This window comes from Delphinapterus leucas, chromosome 8 (genome assembly GCF_059928025.1).
Source record: "Delphinapterus leucas isolate spDelLeu-1000000601 "Yukka" chromosome 8, BTC_Dleu_Yukka2, whole genome shotgun sequence".
In the NCBI taxonomy this organism is placed as follows: domain Eukaryota; kingdom Metazoa; phylum Chordata; class Mammalia; order Artiodactyla; family Monodontidae; genus Delphinapterus; species Delphinapterus leucas.
The window spans coordinates 32,544,825-32,570,890 of record NC_143136.1 but is presented as its reverse complement, the minus strand read 5'-3'; the positions used below and the strand labels follow the sequence as shown (position 1 = coordinate 32,570,890).

General features: G+C 36.8%; 1 protein-coding gene across 5 annotated transcripts in view; it reads right to left on the bottom strand.

The window, feature by feature from the left end:
- LOC111171753 (ras-associated and pleckstrin homology domains-containing protein 1) overlaps positions 1 to 26,066 on the bottom strand; it is a 143,943-nt gene that overhangs the window by 73,784 nt on the left and 44,093 nt on the right. For all 5 annotated transcript variants that reach the window (XM_089915933.1, XM_022567476.3, XM_022567477.3 and 2 more), the window contains exons 5-8: positions 15,984 to 16,064; positions 10,564 to 10,638; positions 1,614 to 1,691; positions 1,024 to 1,183 (exon numbers count right to left, since the gene is read on the bottom strand). In XM_089915933.1, the coding sequence (XP_089772059.1) occupies positions 1,024 to 1,183; positions 1,614 to 1,691; positions 10,564 to 10,638; positions 15,984 to 16,064 (394 nt within the window). The remainder of the gene's footprint in view (positions 1 to 1,023; positions 1,184 to 1,613; positions 1,692 to 10,563; positions 10,639 to 15,983; positions 16,065 to 26,066) is intronic.

Sequence of the window (26,066 nt, the reverse complement as noted above, 5' to 3'; positions counted from 1 at the left end):
CATAGTTTGTTTCCACCATCTCATTTTGGGCTCTTAGTAGTCCCTGGTTTTCTTTTCTTTTATTCATTCACCAAGTACTGAATGACTACATATTATATTTGAATCACTGTGCCAAATATGATTAAATGATAGTTATGGATCTTTAACTATGGCCATGGAAATATTCTAAAAACTATCATCCAAACATTTTCTGTGTATGGTGACACTATATCTATGAACTCAAACCTTTCTAATTCTCTAAGAATAGTTATAGGGAAGTATTATTAGAATACATGTTTATACATATTAATAAACTTCTAACTTATGGTTTGGTTTTGGGGGTTGTGTATGTGTGTTCTGAGAGAAAAGTGTTAATAATTAAATTTTTATTTCTCTGGAAACTGCTGTGAAATATTTAAAGATATCATAGGTAGTAAGAGCAATGCAAATACATTTTTTAAACAAAATAGCAAGTTGAAATTGATTACTGATTGAATAAAGCCTAATAATTATTGCGAGGTTTCTGTAATCACACAATATTACAAAAAGAACACTTTTTAAAAGAGTCAAAGATGATATAAAAAATGAGGGATTTTTAAAGTTAGAAAACACCATACCAAACTACAAAACATAGGAAACTAAGACTTAGTACATCTAGCTAAAAATAAGATGTGCTTTATGTTTCCCCTGAAAGTCAAATGGTGGTATAAAGACTTCAGTACAAATGTGAATAAATGTAACGGTCCTTAGTAAACGTGTTCAATATTTTCGGTTCTTATTTGAAGGGAAAAGAATATTTTGTTACCTTAAAAAAAGAGAACAACTTTGTTCTGGCCAAAAAAAAATCTAAAGTGAACTGGAAATGATACTGCACACAAAGAAATGTCAAAACACTTGGGGGGGAAAAAAACAATGTAAAAAGGCCAGGGTTATATTATAGAAAAAAAATACAGTATAAAGATGTCTCAAGTTGCTTTTATCAACATGAAAACTGTTGAAATTACATAGAAATTAAAAAGTAATTATAGCAATGATACTACTAACCCATTTGTAACTCAGAGATGGTTTCCACCAGAGACCAGTCTAAACTATAACCGCAGTGAGATTTGTCCATCAGGTTGTCCAGCACTTGTCTCACTGTCTGCCTCTCATCCACCATCATTGTTTTAGAACTATCGTCAGACATGTGGACTCTAATCACCAGCTATAATAGGAAAAAAGGAAATTAAATACAAACCAAAAAACAGGCATTCTAGAAATTTCTTCCAATACTGAGTAATGTCCTTAGCGAAAATATAAAACACAAATAATGACTTTATTATGCAAGAAAAATACTCTAAAATTAGGTATTAGATAACCTAACTAAATAAATTTAATGTATTTTTAAAAATTAAAATAACAGGTAAGATTATAATAAGACTATTTTGTTTTACCCTTTTAGAATTTAAAACCAGAAAGGTACTTCTTTTATAATGCATTTTATCCACAAAAAAATACATGTGAAAAATGTATTAGAAAGAAATACCCCTCTGTAGCTTGCTGTGTCTTAGAGCTACGTTACATAAACAAGGCAATTCTTCATAAATCCGTAAAACAGATAAAAATCCCAAACCAAGAAAAAGCCCAAATATCACCTTTTTCACTTGTGCCTCTTTAATTTTCTCTAGGGCAACTCTGATCTTCTCAGCTTTCAATTTTGCTGCCTGTTCTTCCTGTGAACACAAAGCACTTCAGATAAACTAATGCTAAAATAATGAGAATTATTTGAGAAGTCTTTTTATCCTTAAGGATGCTGCTAAAATTGAATTTCAGTAAGAATATAACTTCACACACTTATATAGAACGCAATTTAAAAATAACCGTGTTCACAAAGTGAGAGCAGACATATTATAAAGGAACATTTTTTAAGATGCAGACTTGAAGATCTCTTATAATAAGACTAGATTTTCATATTCTAGTGATGTAGTAATTTAATTTTAATTTAATCCAACAGTTTAATTCTCAACTGTCAATCTGAAGCAGATAAATTTCAGGTTTCAGGATAGGGAAAACATGAGGGTATCTGTGGGTCTGCCAGTGACTCTGAGTTTATACCCCCTCCAAAGTACAGGCAATTTTTTGCATAGTAATGTTCTGTCCTGTTATACTGAAAACATATCATCATCATAAAAATAGCAAAAAACCAGTATCAATTTATCTCTTTGCAGCCATACAAAAATACTTAATAAAAACTGTAGGTATGTTCATATTAATATACAAATACAAATAGAGGAGGCTGCATTAAATTCTTAGGTTTTACTCTGCTTTGGAGCCATCACACAATATAATCAATGTCTCGCATCTTTAAATGCAATTTTGTTTTTATTAATTCATGGATAAAAGTTCTTAAAATACTAAATATAATTTTCCAAATATTTAACTTACAGTAATTTCTACTTTATAAAATTTAGATTACAAGTAGTAATAAAATAAAACTATACTTAAAACATTTGCCTATTTTCTCCTAGAACAACATATAGTACTGTAATACTGGTACTTACTTGTACTTTCCAGCAATAGGCCATAGTACACTGTAGCATTAATCTCCAATTGAAAAAGACTCATGTAAGTAAACCTTTGCTTATAATAAAGGATTCCTTTTTAATTCTAAGCTTTTGGTTGCTCTAGCAAATATCTAAAATACCTAAGAAAAACATAAAATGCCATATTATATATTTCTTTACTTAATATGACTTTAAAAAAAAAAAAAGAGAGAGAAACCTATTTACATCAGCCAAACTATCTGCTCTGGATTGTGATTAAAAACCACAATCCACGTGTTATTCTTCGTTAAAAAGCTAAAGTTTCTAGGGCAAAAAAACAAAAACTCAATTCATTTAATAGATTATTCCCTGTTCTCCTAAATTCTGTTGGCTTTCTTATTTTTTAACTGCTTCTCTTTCCATTTCACACTCTAGGCTGACTCCCCTCATTTCAAGCTTAGTATTTACTACTCTGGGGAACAGAGAAGAAAACAGTGGTTAGGAAGGACAGTGGGTTTGTTTGCCAGAAATCTGATCCATTTCAATGAAAGCAGTCAGTGAATTAACATAATAACTAAGGTCTGGAAATACTATCTGTAAACCCAATTAGACACAGAACAAAGAATTGCATTTTAACAATGGAGAGGAGTAAGATAAGACTTGATTCTTAGATATACTCCTCTGATTAAAAGATTAAATCATCCTACCTCCGCCCGTATGCAAATAAACAAATTACAGAATTATAAAATATGTTGACTGCATATTTTAACATAAGATACATTTTTTTTTCTTTTTAAAGCAGGCTATAAAATGAGAAAACTAGGCTATTGTCATTAAAACTCTCATTAAAACGCGCAGGCTTCCCTGGTGGCGCAGTGGTTGAGAGTCGGCCTGCCCATGCAGGGGACACGGGTTCGTGCCCCGGTCTGGGAAGATCCCACATGCCGCGGAGCGGCTGGGCCCGGGAGCCATGGCCACTGAGCCTGTGTGTCCGGAGCCTGTGCTCCGCAACGGGAGAGGCCACAACAGTGAGAGGCCCGCGTACTGCAAAAAAAAACAAAAACCAAAAAACAAACAAACTCTCAGCCTCTAGAATTCTGTGTCTTAGAGAAACAAAATCATTATTAAATTACCAAACCCTATGTGTTTCTGATGAGTGGAGCACTATTCTATACAGGAATTCTAAGTACTAGCATTTTCCAGCGGTTTTTATTAAATCAGTTATTTCATCATATTTTGGAAGATAAAGAGGGAAGCAGAAGTTTTATGAGTGTTTTCTCAATGGGATAATGATTGTATGTTCTTCATGGCTCATTTGCCACATCCTTATATTGGTATAAATGGCTGCTATAAAGAAGAAAAATTTACCAAGGCATAATTTCGAATTTCACTTCATATTTCTGAAAAGCAAATTTAAATCTCAAAGTCTGAAGAGGAAAAACTGATAGTATCAATGCTTTGTGTATCTGGAACATAAACATGAGCTTCTAAAAGGCCAAATTCTTTTATGATATTATGATTAATCTGCATAAGTTAAAAAACGTTTAGAAGATTTCCTCAAAGCCAAAAAACATTTTTAAGAGAAAGAGAATATTCAAGAGAATGAGGAGACAAGCCATAGACTAGGGGAAAATATTTGTAAAATATTTATCAGACACATCTGATAAAGGACTATTATCCAAAATATACAAAGAATTTTAAAGCTCAACAAGAAAATGAACAACCCAATTTAAAAACTGGGCCAAAAACCTGAACAGAACTCACCAAAGCTTACACAGATGGCAAACAGCCTGTGAAAAGATGCTCATGTCATATGTCATTAGAAAACGGCTATCGTTGTTTTAATTTAAACAACGATATACCACTACACACATATTAGAATGGCCAAACTCCAAAACACTGAAAACATCAAATGCTGGTGAGGTTGTGGAGCAACAGGAACTCTCAGTCATTGCTGGTGGGAATGCAAAAGGGTACAGCCACTTTAGGAGATAGTTTGGTGGTCTCTTACAAAACTAAACATGCTCTTACAATATTCCAGTAATCAAGCTCCTTAATATCTACCGAAATGAGATGAAAACTTACCTCCACCCCAAAACCTGCGCACAGATGCTTATAGCAGCTTTCTTTATAACTGCCAAAACTTGGAAGCAACCAAGATATCCTTCAGTAGACAAATGGATAAACTGTACTACATCCAGACCACGGAATATTATTCAGTGCTAAAAAAAAGATGAGCTATCAAGCCATGAAAAGACATGGAGGAACCTTAAATGCATATGACTAAGTGAAAGAAGCCAACCCGAAAAGGCTACATATTGTATGATTCCAACTATATGACATCCCGAAAAAGTAAAACTATGGAGACAGTAAAAAGATTAATGGTTGTCAGAGGTTAGGGAGAAGGAGGGATGAATAGGTGGAGTACAGAGGATTTTTGTGGGAGTGAAACTACTCTGTATGATACTATAATGATAGCTACACATCATTACACATTTGTCCAAAGCCATAGAATGTACAACACCAAGAGTGAACCCTAATGTAAACTATGGACTCTGGGTGATAATAACGGTCAACACTTGTTCATCAATTATAACAAACGTACCACTCTGGTGGGGGATGTTGATAATGGGGAAGCTATGTACGTGTGAGAGCAAGCGGTATATTGGAAACCTCTGTACCTCCTTCTCAATTTTATTGTGAACCTAACACTGCTCTTAAAAAATAGTCTATTCAAAAGTGGAATATAAAAATTTAAATATAGCATTCTGATATTGGTTATAAACACCAAAACAGTATTTTCATACTCCCATTTTATTATTATATTATTTACCAAATACAATAGAATACAACCATTGCTATCTTTTGAAGCAGTGACATAAAAAGTCATTCAATTGTAAGATTAAACTCCCAGATCAGTTTCTGCTCCACAGGCTAAAAAGTTGACACATAGGAAGAAAGGATTAAAGAAACAAGAGAAACAACCAGTTAACATACATTAAACCAATCAGATTTCCTAGCCATCAATAAGACACCATTTTTATGTAGAGCAGCCAGGTGGGCCTATTTTAACATCCAAACTCAGCTATTCTTCCATTTGCTCAAAATACTACTCTTAATAAATACATAAATTGGTCAAATTTGAATTTAAGAACTGTGTGCTTAATTTCAACCTAGGCAAATTTTAGTTTATTCTTCTCCAGTTTATTAGCAAGGATAATCAATCCCTGCTAGAAGCTTTTAGAAGAAACAATTGATCAAAATGCCTCTAACTATTAGAGTTTGAATGTCACTGGAGCAAAACTGGAAATAAAAATATTTGTATCAAATTGCAAGATTCATAGTATTTTATACTTCCCATGGGTAATAAGCTCTTCCTCAGAAAGTTGGCTTGTATTTACTATATTTAAGCTAGAATCATATCTTTTAACCATAACAACCATAGAAAGGAAGAAATTGTTTTAAGCTCAGAGTGCTGTGCAATACAGGAAAGGTCAATAAATCTTTGCTGATGTGTTTAGATTATATACTTAGAAGACATCTAATAGTTTACTTATTTAGGCAAGGTAAATCTCTGTTCAATGTCTGCAGGCCAAGTTTAATACAAAGAACAAAGCTTTATTCATCCCATCTTCTCTTCTGTTTGTTAAAGTTGACAAACTCAGGTAGGTCTTAAGTTTTCTGCCCCTTATCTTTGGGCTATCCCTTTGTTCACACTGTTTGTCTCACAACCATCCTTAACATAAGTAAAAGATACCTCACACATATAACAACTTAACTTTCTCTCCCACCCCTTCCCTTAAAAGGGCAAGAGACAACCTATTTTTCCACCTGAAAAACTCCTGTGTGGCTATCAATAACCATCAAATGCCAAGCCTCCTCAAATTTACATAAAGGACAAAAACTCCGTTAAGATCTTATGATTAAATGAAAGCCAATGCTGTGGTTACAAAGTGTTACAGCATTCTCTTCATGTTACAGCATTCTCTTCAGCGTAAAAATTAGAATACTTACAGAAAGAGTTACAGTTGCAAAGAACTGGCTAGTGAATTCCTTCAACTAAGAAATTATTAAGGCTTTGTGGGTTCGGAACCAATGGGATTGAAATTAAGGAGCTGAAGAGTAGTTAGCAGTTTCTTTGAGGTCCAGTTTGTTTCACAGATTACAATAAAGTTGTGTAAATTAAAATGATTCAAAGAAAACTTGGAGTGATGAACACTTTAATGCCCACAAAATGTTCTATTCTATAAAACTGCTTAGAGCCAAAATAATAATAGTAACAACTAGTCTGCTTCCCCCTGAAGAAATCACGAAACAGATTCTCTCACTAAGAAGAGAACTCATATTAACTGAACACCTACTTGCCACACACTACAAGGCATGTATCTCACCTAATTCTCAATAATGCAGGGGCTAACATTATTATTATTATGTCCACTGAACTAATTAAGGCCCAGAAAGACTTATCTTTCAAAGATCATACAGGCAGTTACCAAGTGAATAACTACTTGCTCTTTCTACCATGTCACAGTCCCTTTTGTCCTTAAGGATTATACCATACATATACTTTGGGGATAACAGTAAATAAAAACCGCTTATCAAAAATAAAAGACTTTCAGTAATATAAAAGCATTTTTACAACTTCTCTGAAGCAAAGAAAAGGGTGGTTAACAGTACAGCAGTCCTTGAAACCTCGATGGTCACTAGAGGACCATTCTTTTACATGACAGATGTTTGTCGAGACTGTGCAGGCTTGGGCTTGAGTGCAGGGGATACAGAGCTCCTGCTCTCATGGAGCTTACATTTAACGAGAGACAAGAAAGAAACAGGTATGAGATAAGTCAGTTAGTGGTCAGTTCTATGAAAAAAAATAAAATAAAGCAGGTCAAAGGAGTAAAGAGTGAAAAAAATGCATTATTATTTCAGGAGGTCAGGGAAAGCCTTTCAAATGGTACCCAGAGACTTAAGGGCATCAGATCAGCAATGTGTCTTTTGCCCATTGCTCCCATTTATGGCAAAATAGTCCTGTGCTGGCACTAATGCTGCTCCTAGAAGAAATAGGTTGGCATTGTTTTTGCAGAGGCTCCTGGCTCAGAACTGTATAATGGGGTAGTTATTTCATTAACAGTGATATAATGACAACCGGATTGGGGATGGAAACAAACAAACAAAGCATTCTTTTTGCATTCTTGGCCTAAGCAGTGTTACTGTGTTCATTTTACTGTGTTCTAACTACCCAGTGTTACAAAGTCCTAGTTTGGAAAAGTGCAGGTCAGAGGTGAGTCAGTAACTGGGACACCATGCTTTTGGGTAAGGGGAACCAGACTGCCACACAGGTGGTATGAAAGAGGTATAAACTCAACTTAGCTTCAAAACAGCCACGTGCTCTGGTAGAGGGCACTGACATCGAGAGGTCCCTGTGGCTCTGGTTATCTAGGAATTTCTGGCACCTCGTCCTTGACTCCATCCCCCACTCCACCCTAAACGTTTAGGTTCTATGCTACTGAGTCACCTTCCTGATCAAATGTCTTGTTGTATAAAAGCAGTATATAGAGGTAGCTGGAGTCAGATGTTGGCCACATACACCAGTAATGCCAGCACTTGGATCTGAGTAGCAATGGCTCTGACGCTGCAGTGAGTATCAACATCTCTTGGGCAAAGGGAGATGAGAATACTGCCTGCATTTTTTCCAAACTTGCAAACACCTACTCTCCCTCTTATAGGAACTCTGTTCTGTTCACTGCCATATCTCAAGGGTTGTAAACAGTGTCTGGCATATAATAGGTATTCAGTAAATATTTGTTGAATGAAGTTATTCTCTTCAATAGATTCTCACTGCATTTAGCGGGGGGGGGGGGGGGACGACTCCTTAGTGTGCCTTGAATGATCTGATTCCTGTCTACCTCTCCAAACCTAAATCAAGATACTCATATCTTCATTCAACTACTCAACTACTGTGGCTCCAGCAACATAATGTTTCTTCAGCTTCTCAAACATGCCAAGCTTTTTTCTCCCTGGACCTCTCTACTTGGAACATTTCCCTTCACCCTCAAGCTGGCTTCTTTTCATCCTTCAAGCTTTACATTAAATGTCACCCCTTATAAGGGCCTTTGCTGATGTTACCATCTAAAGGAAATGTAGCCCTAATCCTCCCCCCAGTATTCTCTATTACTTACCTTGTTTCCTTCATAGCACTTAACATGATTTAGAGTTTGTTTACATGCTTGCTTGTAAACGTTTTTTTATCTATATTCCTAAATAGACTGTGAGCTGCTGAGGGCAGGGACGATGTCCACTTCATACAAAATTATTGTATACCCCAGCACCTAACGCAGTACATGATTAAACAAATATTTGTTGAATAAATAGGCAATGGAAATGGTAATATGTTACACTTCATCTGAGAGCAGTATACAAAATGCACTGGAGGAGGGACAGGCAAAAATAGAGACAAGAGTCGTGGCTCTAATAAAAAATACGAGGCTGCTTTAGGGTGGTGGCAATGGGAATGAAATGGATGGGTGAACTCAACCAATCCTACAGATTATGACAAGCTTCTTAGAGCTCTGAGATAATAAGTGACAAGAAGAAAGGCACCAGATGGCTCAAACCTGGGTAAGTGGGAGAGTGGCAGCATTGTGTACAGAAACAGAGGCGTCAAAAGAAGAAAAGAGACATAAATTGTGAGGCCCCAGGGAGAGTGTGGTTAAGGAAGCTGAAGACCTGCAGAACTGGAGGTGCTGGTCATCTTCCAGGAAATGTCCGACAGCGACCTCTCAGGAAGAGAGACCTGAACTATTAACAGAGATCCTAGTTGAAGCTATGAGAGTGGATTCCAGAGAGAGAGTGAACAGAGAAGGAAGAGCTAAGAAAAAGGGAAGAATTTTGCTCTGGTTATAACGTACATGGCTACCATATGCTTAAGATTTCTAAATTTCCCTCATCTTTAAGCTGCTTCTACCCTATTCCTAGATCTCCTTTAAGGAGAGAAACTCAAGCAAAAGAAAGGGTTTTATTGCTGATTCTTGAGTCTTCTCTTTGAGCTGTTACTCATGGAGATTTTAATTTTAGCTTTACCATCTTCTTTCACAAGTTTATAAAGTTAAGAAGAAATAATTTTTTAAAGTCCGGGAAGATCCCACATGCCGCGGAGCAGCTGGGCCCGTGAGCCGTGGCCGCTGAGCCTGCGCATCCGGAGCCTGTGCCCAGCAACAGGAGAGGCCACAACAGTGAGAGGCCCGCGTACCGCAAAAAAAAAAAAAGAAAGAAACCCTCTGATACGATAATAAAAACTTAAGAGACATAAACCATAATTACTTTGTATATTCTTCAGAAACTATCTATAACCAAGTCTGACATGCTTGAATTTAACATTATTTAAATAAAATAACAAAATAAAAACATGACTTGTGAGGAGGTAGAAAGCTATTCAGCTTCCCTATTCTGTTCTTCCTGAGTTAATGATGACAGTGGCTAAGTGATTTTAAATTGTTGTAAAATGCAAGCCCAATGAAAATCCAGCTGGACTGATTCAAACCATTCTGAGGGCAAAGAACTGAGAAATTTAAATTGCAGCCTTCTCTTCCAATTTGATTAAACTAATGTAAAGTAAGATTCTGTTTATATAAATAAATGTTGAATTAAATGAGGCATTGATAATATAAACAAAAATTAAAAAACAAAGTTTGCTAAAGTACCTCACAGCATGGATGACCATTAGAAGTAAGTTAAAATTAAACAATGATTTTCAGACTTCAAAATTAAATACAATGTTAAACTAGAAAAAGTGCCAACACACTTGGGCAGGCTGTCAGGTATTTACGGAAGTTAAAAACTAGTGAAAAATTACTGAAAATATTTTCTACTCTCAGTATTTTCTGATAGTTATTAAGATCACTAAATAATTACCTTCAGTAAGAGAAAAAAATACCTGTATTAAGAACAAAGGTGCAAAACTAAGAAAGCACAACCTGAGAAATCTGAGAGCACAGTCAAAAACAGAAATTACATTCTACCTATAAGGCAATAAATATTTACATGCAGGTGGAAGAAGAAGTATCACCTTGGTCAGCAAATGAGAAGGTTTTCCTGCAATGTTTCTCAGAAGAAGGGAGGTTTCCCTGTCCAGATAGGAGTGCTTGTGCAGAAAAAGAGAGAGAAAAACAAACAAAAAAGGCAATAGAAGTCAGTGGAGGTTTTATGTGTTTAAAATATAACGTTGACAAAGCAAGAATGATTCTCTACCATTAATTTCATATTTTACCTAAACTCAATGAAATATGACCAAATTTAAAAAAAGAAAAAGAAAAGGAGGGGGAGGGAAAGATACCACCTTTGCCAGCAGGCATGCCCTAGCCCACTCCTGCTGACCCCTCAGCTCTGGGAAAATGGCTCACACCCTGCAAAGATCACAGAGCAATTTGTCGTTTAGGGCTGTGCTTCTGAGTGCTGTGCACACAGCACAAATAAACAGGTGTCAGAGACGAATGACTATCCCTATTCCTTCCTCAGTTTTAAAACTTTTGCAAGTATTTCTGACCAAATCAATGATAGCCACACCAAGAGGAAAAATGTCCATAAATATTTTGCCTAATGGTATCACGTGTTTTCAGTAAAATTTTATTAATTCACTCATTATATCAGTATTAACAGTACTGTGTTGCCCAAGTAAAGGACTTGTATAGCAAATGAATGATATAAACAAAATATTATGAAGTGTTTTCCCTTAAATTGGTTAAATTAATTCAATTAGTATATTTTCATAAAAATGATTTGTGAATAACATAGTCCCTAACTGTCCTCTTCCCCCTTAAAACCTTTTTAGTAACACATTGTAAGTTATGCTTTTGCAATTGTATTTATTAAACTCATATAGTATAAATTGCTGCTGTTTTGATATATTTGTAATTCAGACTTGCTTATTCCTAAATAATTCGAAGTTAGTATTTATTTTTTAATGTTATGTAGTTACTAACCACCATTTAAAACAATGTATGGCACAGCTAAGTGGAGTTATAGAAAGTATTCTATAATATTATATTTTATAAATCTAAGTATATATCAAGTTATTCTTGAGAAACAAATTTTTTGGAGAGAAATACTAGAACAGCACCTACTCTCATAAAGTTCATTGTCACAGATAACAAGATACACTACTTCAAAATTAAAACACTGTTACAGAAAATAATATTAACTTAATCTTTGCTCATATCTGCACTATGTTGTGTTGGGTTTGCTATATTGTATGTCACTGCCTGTATTTTTTTTTAGCTTTTAGTTCAAGATGAACCTTACAAGCATACCTGCCCCTTTCACCTACTCCTGGGGGGGAAAAAAACAAAAAACGAAACAAACAAAAAAAAAACCCTAAGGGCTTCCCTGGTGGCGCAGTGGTTGGGAGTCCGCCTGCCGATGCAGGGGACACGGGTTCGTGCCCCGGTCCGGGAAGATCCCACGTGCCGCGGAGTGGCTGGGCCCGTGAGCCATGGCCGCTGAACCTGCGCGTCCGGAGCCTGTGCTCCGCAACGGGAGAGGCCACAACAGTGAGAGGCCCGTGTACTGCAAAAACAAAAAAAACAAAACAAACAAAAAAAAACACTAAAAAAAAAACAAAACCCTAAGATTTAAAACAAAAACTGGACATTTTCATCAATATTAATAAGAACGGAGAAAATTATCTCTAGGTCCTCATTTACCTAGATGGTATAATCCCCTGAAGGTAAAGATTAGTTGGCTCACCTATAAAAACTCCAGGTAAGCAGAAATTTCTGAAAATTGAATTTAATTTGAGGTTAGCAATCAGCTAAGACCAGGAAGAAAACTGAGAAGGACAATTAAAAAGAGCAACTATAACTTTCATTGCTCTTATTCTCATTCATTTTTTGTTATTCATATATAATGGGAAAAACGTATTCTTACGTAATTATGTAGAACATATAGAAAATAATTTCTTGAAAATCTAGTCCTATTTGTCTTACTCATAAAAGTTACTTTCTCAGATAAAGATCCCCCAAATGAGTAGAATATCTATATTCAGATAATTATTTTTCAAATTAAAAAAAAATTCTGCTTGAGGCCATCGAAACAAACTATTCTTTGGTAAATATAATTCTAGACATTAAATTCAAGTTTAAACTTAAAAAAAAAGATCTTACAAAATTTACTCAGTCTTCAAACTCAAATCACCTCAAGACTTCAAATCACTAAAAAAATCTATATCTGATCAGTAAGAAACAATATTATCTAACTGTATTTGTTTAAAGACCCAGAAGTAGAAGTTACTGATTTTAAAATACTGAAAGGTTTAAATACCTTAAAATAAAAAGAGGATAATCATTAATGGTTGGTGACCCCCAAAAACACATCTAAAAAAATGAGACTACAAGCAGTAGCTGAACAAGATCATAACCCCTTTGTGTTTGGGACAGTCACTCAGCCATGCACTGCTTCACCACTGGCCAGGGCTCCACGTTCCCTCTAAGCCACAGGTATTTGTAGCAGAAAAAAATGAAAATCTAGAAACCACAAGCAGCTAACACCTTCCTTCAATAAATGCCTTATCTTCCTTCCCCTACTGGCGCCCGTCACACAGTGCTCTAGAATTGCTCATGAGGGAGGTGCTGGTGGCCGAGAACTGGTTACTGGAGAAAGATGCGAGAGGGATGAGGAGAGTGGAGTGCAGGTGGAGGACTGAGAAAAGGGAAAGACACAGTGTTCTGGGCACACTGTTAAATCAGCCTCAGTCTTGGTACACGTGGCTCGTAACAAAAATGCACATAGCTTCATTTAAATAGGGCCTTCTTATATTTTCTTTCATTTACCACTAACAACACAAAGTCAGTAGCCTATTTTTAATCCATTTCACTGGTGTATTAGCCCATTTTCTCTCTCTCGTCTATTTCCCTCCTTTTTTCATTTATTCACTATTTATTCAGCGCTGAACCTGGAACCATGCCAGGCACTGGAGATGCAAAGGCACTCCCTGCTCTCACAGAGTTTAGAGTCTAATAGGGAGATAACTGACAACTATAATACAGTATGTTAAGTGGTACAGGAGCAAGAGGTAGAGGCAGTGTCTAAACCCAAATTAGGGGCTCAGCAAAGTATTTCTGAAAAGGCCTAGAGTCCTGGAGGATGAGTAGGAGGCAGCTGTGGGGGGGGGTGGAGGGTAGAGACAGAGTAAAGGGAGATATCAGTGGTTCTCAACTTGGGTGGTGCTTCCCTCAAGGAGGCATTTCATAAAAAGCTGGGGATATTTTGGGCTGTCACAATGAGGAGGAGGGGGGGCATTACTGGTATTTATGAGGAGGGAAGTCAGAAATGCTAGATGCCCTGCAAGCACGGGACAATGTCATATAATAACAAGTCCCACATCACACATGAATTTTTAATTTCCTTATTATAGATGGGAATTCCTGTTGATAATCTGAGTTTAGAACTCAGTAACTCCATTTTACACATAAGAACAAAGTATTTCTATATAATTTTGATATTCAGTGACTCTTCCAGGAATGCTATTTACCATGTAAAATAAATTGAGGGAAGCCTGCACTTAATTCCCATTCAACATTTACCAAGAATTATTCATTATGTTGGAAAATCATTTCACCAATGGAAACCCAGCTTGAAGTAAGATTTGCCAATATGAGAACTGGTAGTATCAGTGTGCACTCTGTCACATGCAAATAAATGACAGGAGAGAACTGATATTCCTTTTAACAGAATTAAGAACCAGATACTGTTAAATTAATGAAAAGACATGAAAGGCAGGAATTTCACTGAGTTTCATTAACACAGATTATTTTAAAATATTTCAATTACTATATCTTTCAGAATTATTTAAAATATAGCACAATGAGAAATCTGTAATGTAAAAAGTCAAATATAAAAATCATTTTATCACTACCTCATCCCACACTACAAGGCAGGGAATAATTTTGTCACTACAATTATAAATAAGCATCATCTTATTTGCAAGAATTTTGTACTTCACCATTTTCTTTTCTTTGGCAATCTATAAATTGTGTCAGCACATTATCCCTACTTCATTTAAGGTTATTTCCCTTTATAAAATTACCATATACAGGAATGTTTTGTCTGCTATTATGTGCCATAACATGTTTTAATTCTGGGTCCACCCATATTTCTGCTTTGTTTTTCCTGTAAAAATGACTTCTGATCTCACTGTTCTTAAATCCAAAGTTATTAATTATAAATAAGTATAGGATTTGACTATTTCATTGTGTCTTTTAGTACAGTTTTTAAATGGCCAATAATTTAAAACCTGAAAGATACATTATAATATTATAAATTATTTTTGGCTATTTCTCCTTCATACTAGGTGTTAGGGCATTAAATTCACTAAAAAAACAAAAACAAAAACAGGTATGTAGGTAAGTTATATTATCTATGAATTTCATTTGGGATAGTAAAAGTATTGCTATAAATTATCTGTTATAAAATAGGGGTATTGGGACTGAAAGGACTGAGAACTGCTGCCTGGGCAGAAGAGACAAGTAGATGACAATGCAAATATTAAAGTACGAGTGGCTGATGCTTAAGAATGTAGGGGAGGGGCCAAAGGTAAGGCTGGAGAAGTGTTTTTCACTAAGCAGGATATAACCCATTAGTGGGTTGTGGAATCAATTCATTGGGTTACTACCAGTATTTTTAAAGGATAGGAAGGAAGGAAGGGAGGGAGGAAGGGAAGGAGGGGAGAAGGGAAGGTCAGGGGGAATCTGATTCAACTGCGTGGGGGTCAGGGACTTTTTTTTTTTTTTTTAATGCTTCATAGATGACTCTGAAGCAGCACTGTCTAATGGAAATATAATATGAACTACAAATGTAATTTAAAGTTTTCTAGTAACCACTTTTTTAAAAAAGTAAAAAGAAAATGATGAAATAAACTAATATTAGCATCTTTTATTTTACATTCTTTTTTTCATACTAAGTCTTCAAAATCCAGTATGTGTTTTTATCTTTATAGCACATCTCAATTTGGATTAACATTTGAAGTGCTTAATAGCCTCTTGTGGCTAGTGGCTACCGTATGGAACAGCGCAGCTCTGAAGCATCCAGGTGTGTCAACCACTGACCAGAGGATACATTTTTGAAGAAATTAGGTTTTCTATTAAGCATCAGTGCAAAAGAGTCATTACACTTGATATCCCCATTCTGAAGAACAGCTAAATTTAGTAATATCTTGAGAAATTTACAGAAGCCCTTAGCTAATAAAAAAGGTTCTGATATAAAATTTCTCTATACCAGATATACAGCCACCAACATACTCTTACCATGAGTTTTAACATTCAATAATACTGTATCATACAGTTGCTCATTTGTTTCTGCTTATTTATTAAGCTTTGTTTGTGTTCAAAAAATTGAGATATATGACAAGGTTTCACCATCAGGAGTTCTAGAGAATGCATTCCTCTTCACTAATAAAATTTGAGTAGTCCCAATGGACATGTTTACAGAACTTACAGGTGTCAGCTCAGCCTGTTCTTCTGTGAAGTCAATATGACGCTTGGCCTGCTTGCTGGGACATCTCAGAGAAATAGCATGCTGTGAAAATGCAGGAAGGAAGAAAATGATAGGTAAAGGAGGTGGAAAAGGGCAGTTCTCATTATCATGCAGGAAGAGAAAATGATCACTGAAATGAATCATTGAAACAAAATAGTAATGAAAAGTTGCATGCACCTCATTATACTGTGCAAAAATAGAAAAGGTAAGAACCAGATGATCCTAACCCTTCATAATTTAAGGATAACCTCACTCTCCTTCTGGACAGTAGAGCTCTATCGGAGAACTACACAGAAAGAGTGTGTCCAGTACCAATTCATACTGAACCCCAACTGGGCCTTAACTGTTCTTTAGCAGTACTCTTAATCTTTTCTCCTCTAAGTCATTCCCTCTAAGCTTGTTCTTAGAGGGAACAAGCAGTTTCCAAGTTCTTCAACTTCCTGGTTTCATCCTTCAACCTCTTCCTATGACCTCACTTCCTCCCATTTCTAAGAAAATCGCATCTATCATGAGGATCTTCATCCCTAAAATGTATCCTACAACTACACCCATATTCTCATCCTTCTCTCCACTTCTACATGAGTAAATACCCTTTTTTCCCCTCCAAAGCTAACCATGTCCTAGATCCCACTCATTCCCCTTCTAATATCTCAGTCTCTGATACTCAACTGGTCTAGCTTACTGGGGCTGAGAAGGACAGAAAAACATTCAATTCTTCTGGGTACCCTCCTCTTATTAAACTATTATTTTTTACTTTCATTATTTTTTACTTTTGAATTCAGCTACGGTGTACCTCTTGCACTTATCCCTTAATTCCCTGCAATCTAGCATCCACCTTTCTTCTCCAAAGTCTTCATCCTTTGAGTTGTAATGCATTCTGTTATTCATTCTCAAAGTCATCAATGACCTTTTAACCAAGGTGTCTGTCTTTCCTATCATAGTACTTTACTCACTGTACTAAAATTGCTTCTTTGGTTGTCTGTATTGACACCCCTTTCCTCAGACAATAAATTATAATCTCCTAAGGACGTTGTGTATTATGTTCATAGTTTTATCCCTTACAGCCCGTCACAGTGTCTAGGTGCTCCAATATTTATGGAATGTATGAATAACTATTACTTCTTGGCCTTCATGCCACTTGCTTGGCCAGATCAAGACTGTTTTTGCTTTCCCCTCTATACATTTTCTCAGTCAACATATCCTATAGCGCTGTGTCAATCACTGCATCAATGGGAGGCCTATCAAATCTATAATGCCATTATCCTCATTTTTAGGAAATAAAGACTTAAGTATTAAGGGCTAAAAAGGCATGATAAATGCAACCAACTCTCAAATGGTTCAGGAAAAAAATGTATATACATAAAAAATAAAGTGTGGCAAAACGTTAAAAATTAGTGAACATGAGTAAAGAGTTTCATGAGTTCTTTGTACTATTCTTTCAAATTTTTGTAAATTTGACATTATTTCAAAATAAAAAGTTTAAAAAATATATATTCTCTCTAGGCTCAATCTCACACAAGCTCCCATCATATTTCTAAACACTTACTGGTTAGTTAAAAAAAAATCACAATCCAAGGTGTTCAACAAGAGATGGCTGCCTATATGCCATGTTAAACAGTATGATGGAACATTATATTATTAAAATTCAACATATCCTTACCAAAAATGAATATACATATGGGAAGTAACAAAGACAATAGAAAACAGTACATATGCAAACAAAGATTAAATGTTGTTACCTTAATAAAGATGAAAACGGATTATGCAATGATAGAAATCATTTCTTTAACGTTAAACAGGTTCCATTTCCATAAAATATTTAAATACTACAAAAAACTTATCTTCCCAAATCAAATTTTTATCTTTTCTTCATCACTACTTTCATAAATCTAAAAGCTGTGCTCAAAACACATACGAGAAGTGAATGCGAAGGTCAATTCTGCACACAAACTTTGCTCCATACCTTCTCAGTTTCAAAATCTTTCATTTGTTATAAAGCTATCACGTTGTCTATCAATCTCTCAAAAACTCTCCACAAATCTCTGCAAAGCAAGTTATGGATCACTGCTTTCTTGAACTGAATCTGTAACGTGTTAAAAGTACCATTTACGAGCCAGAATCTTGTGGGGGGAGGATGTATAGAGAAGCACTGATCTGAACACAGGAGCCCAACCATAATCAAGAAGTGACCTTCTACCAAAACCATGGTTACAAAATAAAACACTTCGTTTTGGTAGCGCACACCTTAGATAACAACTGGAGGAAAGTGGAGGTTTGTGAACACACATTAATGCTTCAATAAAACGTTCATCATCTCTTACTGGTATGTGTATATGCTCTTCGCAAATATTAAAAATAAATATAGCATGATGGTTAAGAATCCAGACCCTGCGGCCAGAGGGCCTGTTTCAAGCCCCAGCTCAGTCGTTTCCTGGCAATGCGACTCTGGGCTTATTATTTAACCTGTTTCCTCATGTGTAAAGACAGCATTTATCTCCAAAAGTTGCTATAAACATTAATGAGTAATAATTACATTACTATTATATCAAAAGTGGGAAACCACCAGCCATCATCTGAATTTTATTTAAGCCTCAATTCATTTAGATTAGAGCTAGCTTATAGCTGTTAAATTTTAACAATATATTCGGGAATATACTAAAACACCACAAGATGGGGATGTTGCTGCATAAATCTCTTTGCCTTTTTTCTACTGCCCATGTAGTTCTGTCTCTAGGTCTGGATCTGAGAAGCACTGGCCAGTCTAGCCTTGTCTTGATCCTCCTTCAATTCTGTGATGAAGCAGCAAGGTATTGCTGACTGTCTGGGTTCAAACCCTTGGGAAAGTTATTTAGTCACTCTGCCTTAGTTCCTTTCATTGTAAAATAGAGGTAATGGTACCTATTCCACAAGGCACTGTACAGATTCAGTGTGTTAGGCATGTAAAGCACAATGCCCAACACAGAATAAGCACTCAATATAGTAGCTGATATTATTTTCTCTTTTTCCCCCTCTTCCGTTTATTCCTCTCCTAGATATGTAACTGGCCATTATATAGCCAGTATAAGGTCCTTTACCAGCTCTCCCAACACAAAACAAAACAGAAAAGAAAAACAAAACAGACCTAAAACCAAATAAAGATGCGTTTTCACTTCCTCAAGGAAACACTGCATATATTTCTAAGAAACCCACACAATAAGGATCAGGGCATATATGCCAGTGTTGACCGGGTGGTGTGTCTGAAAAGTGTCTATGAGTGATGACCAGGCTTTTCCCCTGGCTTTCACCAATCTTCAGTTCTTCTTTCATCTGATACCTATTCCTTTTATTAATCTCACTAGGCCAGTGAAATCTAGAATTAAACACCAAGTTGGTACACGTGAATAAATTTCAGTGAGATGTAGCAACATAGCCACTAGAATTTTAGGCGAAATGTAGCTGTAATAATTAATAACCCCAATCTTTTAGATATGTAGGCCTCTTAAAGTTTCAGAAAGCCCTGTGCTCCCACCTGGTTAATACTTCAGAGCAAAAGGTTGTTTTCTAAGAATAATTTGGGACTTCAATGCCAATGCTACCTGATAGTACAACACAATTGCTGTTTTCTTTCCAATACCTCAAAATTTCTGCACACATTAATTCCTGAAATAGTTCAGGAAAGTAAAAGAAGTAAAGGAATTGCCCTGAAGCTATGATATGCTGTGTTGCATATCACAAGTTATAATGGTGTATCCATGAAATATTTCATTTAAAAAACCCTATGTACATAAGGAAAAAATATATAACACTGAAAAGTTTTAGTAGCTCAGATATTTAGGGAATTTTTCCTATCAAAATATTTTTAATACGATCATCAAATATTCTTAAAGATTCAGCAAAACTTTTTGAATCTACCATAAACTTCAGTAAAAGCTTCTAAAAGTATTTTCACTTTAAAAACACATTTATGTGTATGAAATTCCAAATTCAGAGGAATCATTCGCTTAAATCCCACCAGAAAATAAATATACAGGTATATTTTAGCACTAACCTTTTATCAGTAGACCCTACTTTATATAAAATTTATAACATGAAATTACTATTTAAATTTGAAAACTGCTGTCTTATTAAAAATTATTGTTCTATCAGTTAATGTGAATAAAAGTACCAGCAAGTCAGCTGCAACATTTATTTCACATTGCTTTAGATATAAAGAGCCCTAATTTACTTCAACTACAATGAATTCTAATTTTAAAAACTTAGCAAATGAACATTACTGATGGATTTTATAAGAATACTAACTAAAATTATTCTGTAATTCATTTTTATGTTTATCCATGGAAAATATTTTTATGCTTAAAGCATTCTTTAACATTCAGGGAATAATCATTTTTGATAATCAGCTTCACTTTATTTTTAAGATACTGATAAAAGTTGGGAGGCAAATGTAGTTTTGCAATTCAAATATAGACTTCCCAGTTATTTGACCTACTTAATCTCTTCTTTGGAATAATGCCCGTACCAAAGGGATAGCGGGAAGCTTAAATGAAATAAACATATGTGAAGTGCCTGGAAGCACAGTATTTCAACAAAAGTCAAGAAAGAGAAAGGAGGGGAAAAAGACATACTCTCCCTGATGTGAAATTATACTGTGCCTATCCCTGCTGGCTTCAGAGAGCAAGGAGGCAGAAAGATAAGCCACAGAATTATTTATTTTTGAATGGGCAGTTTGAATACCCACATCCCCAAGACGAAATAGTACCAATCTCAAATTGATTTTTCCAACTGGTATTTGTATCACCAAACTTCAGTGCAAGTAACTATTCTGTCCTAGGTTTCTTAAAACAGGTATAATTACTTCCTCTAAAGAACTTAGTGGGGTCTAAAAAAAAAGTTTCACTACCAGAATTTTTACATATTACTTCACTCATGGCACTCCGCCCACTATCTTGAAAGAAAATAATTGCTGATAATTTTAGAGTGCAAGACTTCTAGACAAAGATGGATTGAACATGTGCATATATTTAAATGCTCATTCAAATATCTGACTGCTTCTTACGAGCCAAATAATGTTCTAGGTGCTAAAGACACATCAGGAATCAAAGAAATTTTTCAAAAATTTCCTCTCCTCCTGGACCTCACATTCAAGTGGGAGAAGACAGATGAGCAAAATAAAAGAAGTAAAGGACTTCCCTGGTGGCACAGTAGTTAAGAATCCACCTGCCAATGGAGGGGGCATGTGTTCAAGCCCTGGTCTGGGAAGATCCCACATGCCGTGGAACAACTAAGCCCATGCGCCACAACTACTGAGCCTGTGCTCTAGAACCCGCGAGCCACAACTACTGAGCCTGCGTGCCACAACTACCGAAGTCCGTGGCCCTAGAGCCCGTGCTCCACAACGAGAAGACACTGCAATGAGAAGCCCGCGCACCGCAATGAAGAGTAGCCCCTGCTCGCCGCAACTAGAGAAAGCCTGCATGCAGCAATGAAGACCCACCGCAGCCAAACATACATACATACATACACACATAAATAAATTCATTTTTTAAAAAAGTAAATTATATAGTATTTTAAATGGTGATAAAATAAAGAGAAATATAAAGCAGGAAAGGGAGATAAAAAGTATCACAGGGCAGAGGAAGAGGAGTTCAATTTTAAAATAGGGTGATCACAGAAGGCCTCACTGGGAAAGTGACTTTTGAGCAAATCCCTAAAGGTAGTAAAGGGGTACTATCACAGGGAAGGGCATCCAGGCAGGGGGACAAACGAAAAGGCTCTGAGGCAAGCTCTGACTTCTGGCAATGAACAACTGGGAGGCAGTATGGCTGACAGAGTAAGGGAGGGAGGAAAGAAAGGAATACAGGAGCAGGCAACAGGAAAGCAGATCTGGTAAGGCCCTGCAGGCCATTGTAGGGATTTTGGTTTTATACTGAGTAAGATACAAAGCCTTTGGGTTTGAAAGGAGGAGGGGCAAGATCTGACTTACCTTTAATAGGACCACTCTGGCTGACATGTGGATAACAGACTGTTAAGGGAACAGTGAACACAGAAGACTAATCGGGAGGCTACTGCAAAAATCTATATCAAGACAGGGTTGGCTTGGTGGCAGTGAAGGTGGTGAGAAGTGATCAAATTCTGGATATAATCTGAAGTTAAGGCAACAGAACTGGCTGCTGGATTGGAAGCAGGGTGGGGGGGGGGAAGAGAAGGAGATAAAGACTCCAAGGGTTTTGCTTGATGAACTGGAAGGACAGAATAGCCATTAACTGAGATGGAGAAGACTGCAGGAGGAATAAGTTTGGGAGAAAAAAATCAGGGCTTCAGTTTTAGACCAGTTAAATCTGAGCTACCTATTAGATAACCAAATAGAGATACTGATTAGAAATAGGATGCATGAGCCTGGAGTTCAGGGGAGAGGCACTGGCTAAAGAAACCTGTATTCCCTTGAATCTAAGATGATTTAGTGCTGGTATTTCTTGATCTTTACCAGAAACTGTCAACAGACAGCTTCACACAACACAGTGTAATTGCCATCTTGCTGACAGTGAGTGACCGATGCCACCTGCTTTAGAACATGGCTCCTCAATCTTGGCACTATTTTGGGTCAGATACTTGTTTGCTGTGGAGGCTGTCCTGTGCATTGCAGGATTTTAGCAGCACCCCTGGCCCCTACCCACCAGATGCCAGGAGCACCCTTCTATCACTGACAGCCAAAAACGTCCTCTGGGGGACAAAATAGCTCCCAGTTGAGAACCATTGTTTTTAGAGGGACTAAGATGTGGGGGGGGGGGGGGAAATGTGCCTTAAATAAATGATAGGGTATTAAAATTTGGGAGTTGTCAGTGTGTAAGACCACAAAAGGAGCAGATACAGATAGAAAGGTAGTCTGACGACTGCACCTTGGGGCACTCCAAGGTCAAGAGACAGTAGACATGAAAAGGAGACTGTGAATGGCCAATGAGGTAGTTCCAATCCCTCCCCAAATCTCACTAAAACAAAGATAAAGGGTTTGGTTGTTGCTGCTGTTTTAAAGACAAACTCATAAGAAGACATGACAAAAATTTGGAAGCCAGAAAGCATATGGCTGAGTGGTAAAAAAAAAAAACACTCAGCAGGCCCAAGGAAAGCTGAATGCTAAGCCAGCACTGGAGAAAAGCAGAGGAGCACCCCAGTTTACATTCTGTAGCCTCAAATGACTCCAGAATCAGCAGAAGTGAATGAAGGTGGGACTAAAAGCAGGACTGGTTGAAAGCATATTTAAGAAAGCAGTTAATTCCCAGATTTCCTCCTTTCCTGCCACCAGCAGCAGTCTCAGGTTCAGACTGATATTCATTCATAGGACCCCAAAGACCACAGCTTGGCACCAGGTTCATTTAGTTCTGCAGAAAGACAAAGACAAAGACAGCATGCTAGCATGAGGCACGCTATCTTCAGAAGGGGTTTATACAGCCCACCAGGGGCCTTTTTTGGACCCAATGCTGTAAGAGAAAGAGATCATGTGAATAAGTACAGAAATCACCCTGGCTTAGGGAAACTCCATGCTCCACAGGAACCAGGAGCATATTTTAACAGCCAATGAGTGTAGGTTCCAGGGCCCCTGGAGGGATATGTTCATGCTCACCTACAAGAGTCACACATTGCACAATAGGAGTCAAGTTCAGTGTCTTTTCACAGGCTTCTATAGTTCACTCACAGTCTTCCTGATCCATATGCACTCACCAATCAGCATCAATTTACAATAAACAATATTACCTGGATACGTTATATATTCATTAATCAAGTCTCTAGTAAAGAATGCCAGGAGAAGGAAAATCCAAGGTCATTTCCCATGAAAAAAAGGGCTCAGACCTGCTATTATTAACCCTTTCTACTTACACAGTGATTCTCAAATGGGGGCGATTTTGCCTCACAGGGAACATGCAGCAATGTCTGGAGACATTTCTACTTGTCACAACTGGAGGGATGTATGTAGTACTGGCACCTAGTGGGTAGATGCCAGGGATGCTGCTAAACATCCTACAATGCACAGGATAGCTCCCACAACAAAGAATTATGTAGTCCAGATGTCAATAGCCTTGACCTAAAAGGGTTAAATGGAAGGTTGTGTTAAGGACCACTCCACATCCCATGCCTTCTTTCCCAAATGAGTGCTAAAGCATTGGCAGCCAAGCATATGCCCTCCATGCAGGGGATTGGAAGAATCTTCTCTGGAGAAGCTTACCCACCTGAGAGAAAAGACCTAAGAATGATACTAGAATAAAGATTACAAAAGACAAAGAAGAACTTTAAGAAGATGAAATTAATAGAACACCAATTTTGTTCAAACCAAGTAAGAGATTTAATCAACTGGGAGAAAGTTTGGAGTAGAAATAGAGATAAACATACAAAAAGCTATTTTGAAATCTAAAGACAATTCTTAATTCCAGGAAAAGCAAAAGGTAATGTCCCCAAAAGGAAATGTAACAGAAGTATATACAGTTTAGCAGTAAATTGCATGTATACAGACATGATAATATAAACACTGAATAGTTACCCAACCAAAATATATACGAAGGATGGGGGAACGGGAGGGGAGAAACGAGGGGAACTGTCTAAGGAGCACTATATCCTAATTTCCAAAGTGAGAAGACAGTAGGTAATACATACAACTGAAAAAAAAAATCAAGAAATAGCGATATACTTATAGATTTAATGATAGGTAAATACACTAAGAATCAGCTGCAAGAGTAGAAAGCACTTACCTCTGCGAGCAGAATACAGGGTGCATGAGTGTGTGCGTGCACGTGTAGCAAAGTTTTTTTGGTAACAAGTCTCTTTAGAACTATATGACTGTTTTTTAAATTAATTAATTTATTATTTTTTTAAATTTTTGGCTGCATTGGGTCTTCGTTGCTGCGTGCGGGCTTTAACTAGTTGAGGCGGGGGCGGGGGGCTACTCTTCGTTGCGGTGCACAGGTTTCTCATTGCGGTGGCTTCTCTTGTTGCGGAGCACACCGCAGGCTTCAGTAGTTGTGGCTCGCGGGCTCTAGAGCGCAGGCTCACTAGTTGTGGCGCACAGGCTTAGTTGCTCCGCGGCATGTGGGATCTTCCCAGACCAGGGATTGAACCCTGCCCCCTACATTGGCAGGTGGATTCTTAACCGCTGTGCCAACAAGGAAGTCCCTAGAACTATATGACTCTTTAACTCCATGCATGCAAAACTAATTAAAGTATTTTTTAAAAAATTGTATTTGAGTCTGGTGGTAATTTGATACACTGGTTTGGGATCTAGCAAGCCTCCCTTAGTTTTCTTGGTTTGCATTAGAACAGACTAGATCCAAAAAAAAGTACATTGAAACAAGTTCCAGATTTGTTAAGCCACTTTTCTACCCACCTGGGCAAGGCAAAAGAACAGGCTGGACAGAGAAGACTTTTAACTCCTTTCCCTGCTTTTTGCTGGCTTACTCACCAAACCTTATACTAAAGTCTTATATTAAATATTATACCATTGAACACTGGTATCCTTGCCCATGGATACCACTAGATACTGTGTGAAGTGTTTGCTAGAAGACTTCACTTTTTACTTTGTTTGCTCTTCAATTGTTACTTATAATGAGTGTACTTTACAGAGTGAACTTTATAATGAGTGTATTTTGCAGATGGAAACACACACATACACAACAAGATTCTTAATTAGTTCATAACCTGTCCTCATGCATTTTGACCCAACTCAAAATAATCTGATTGGAAAGAAGGAATATCAACACACAAAACACGGAATAACCAAACAAGCTCATCCCTAATAAAATATTGCTCATTTCCCAACAGGTAAGCCTAAAAGATATAAGTGATGCATGCTAAGTAGCTGGTGCTAAATATAACGCCCAGGTATCACAAGGTAGAAATAAGTTTTCAAGTTCTCTATAGAATACATACTGCTTAGAAAAGTTTCATTTTAAATAAATGAAAGTTTACTCTTTGATGTAATTTGCTAACTTTCTTTACAAGCAATAAAACTTAAATTTATCTCCAAACTACCATGATTCATGCTTCTTTTGTGCTCCACAGTGCCTAGAACAAAGTACTAGT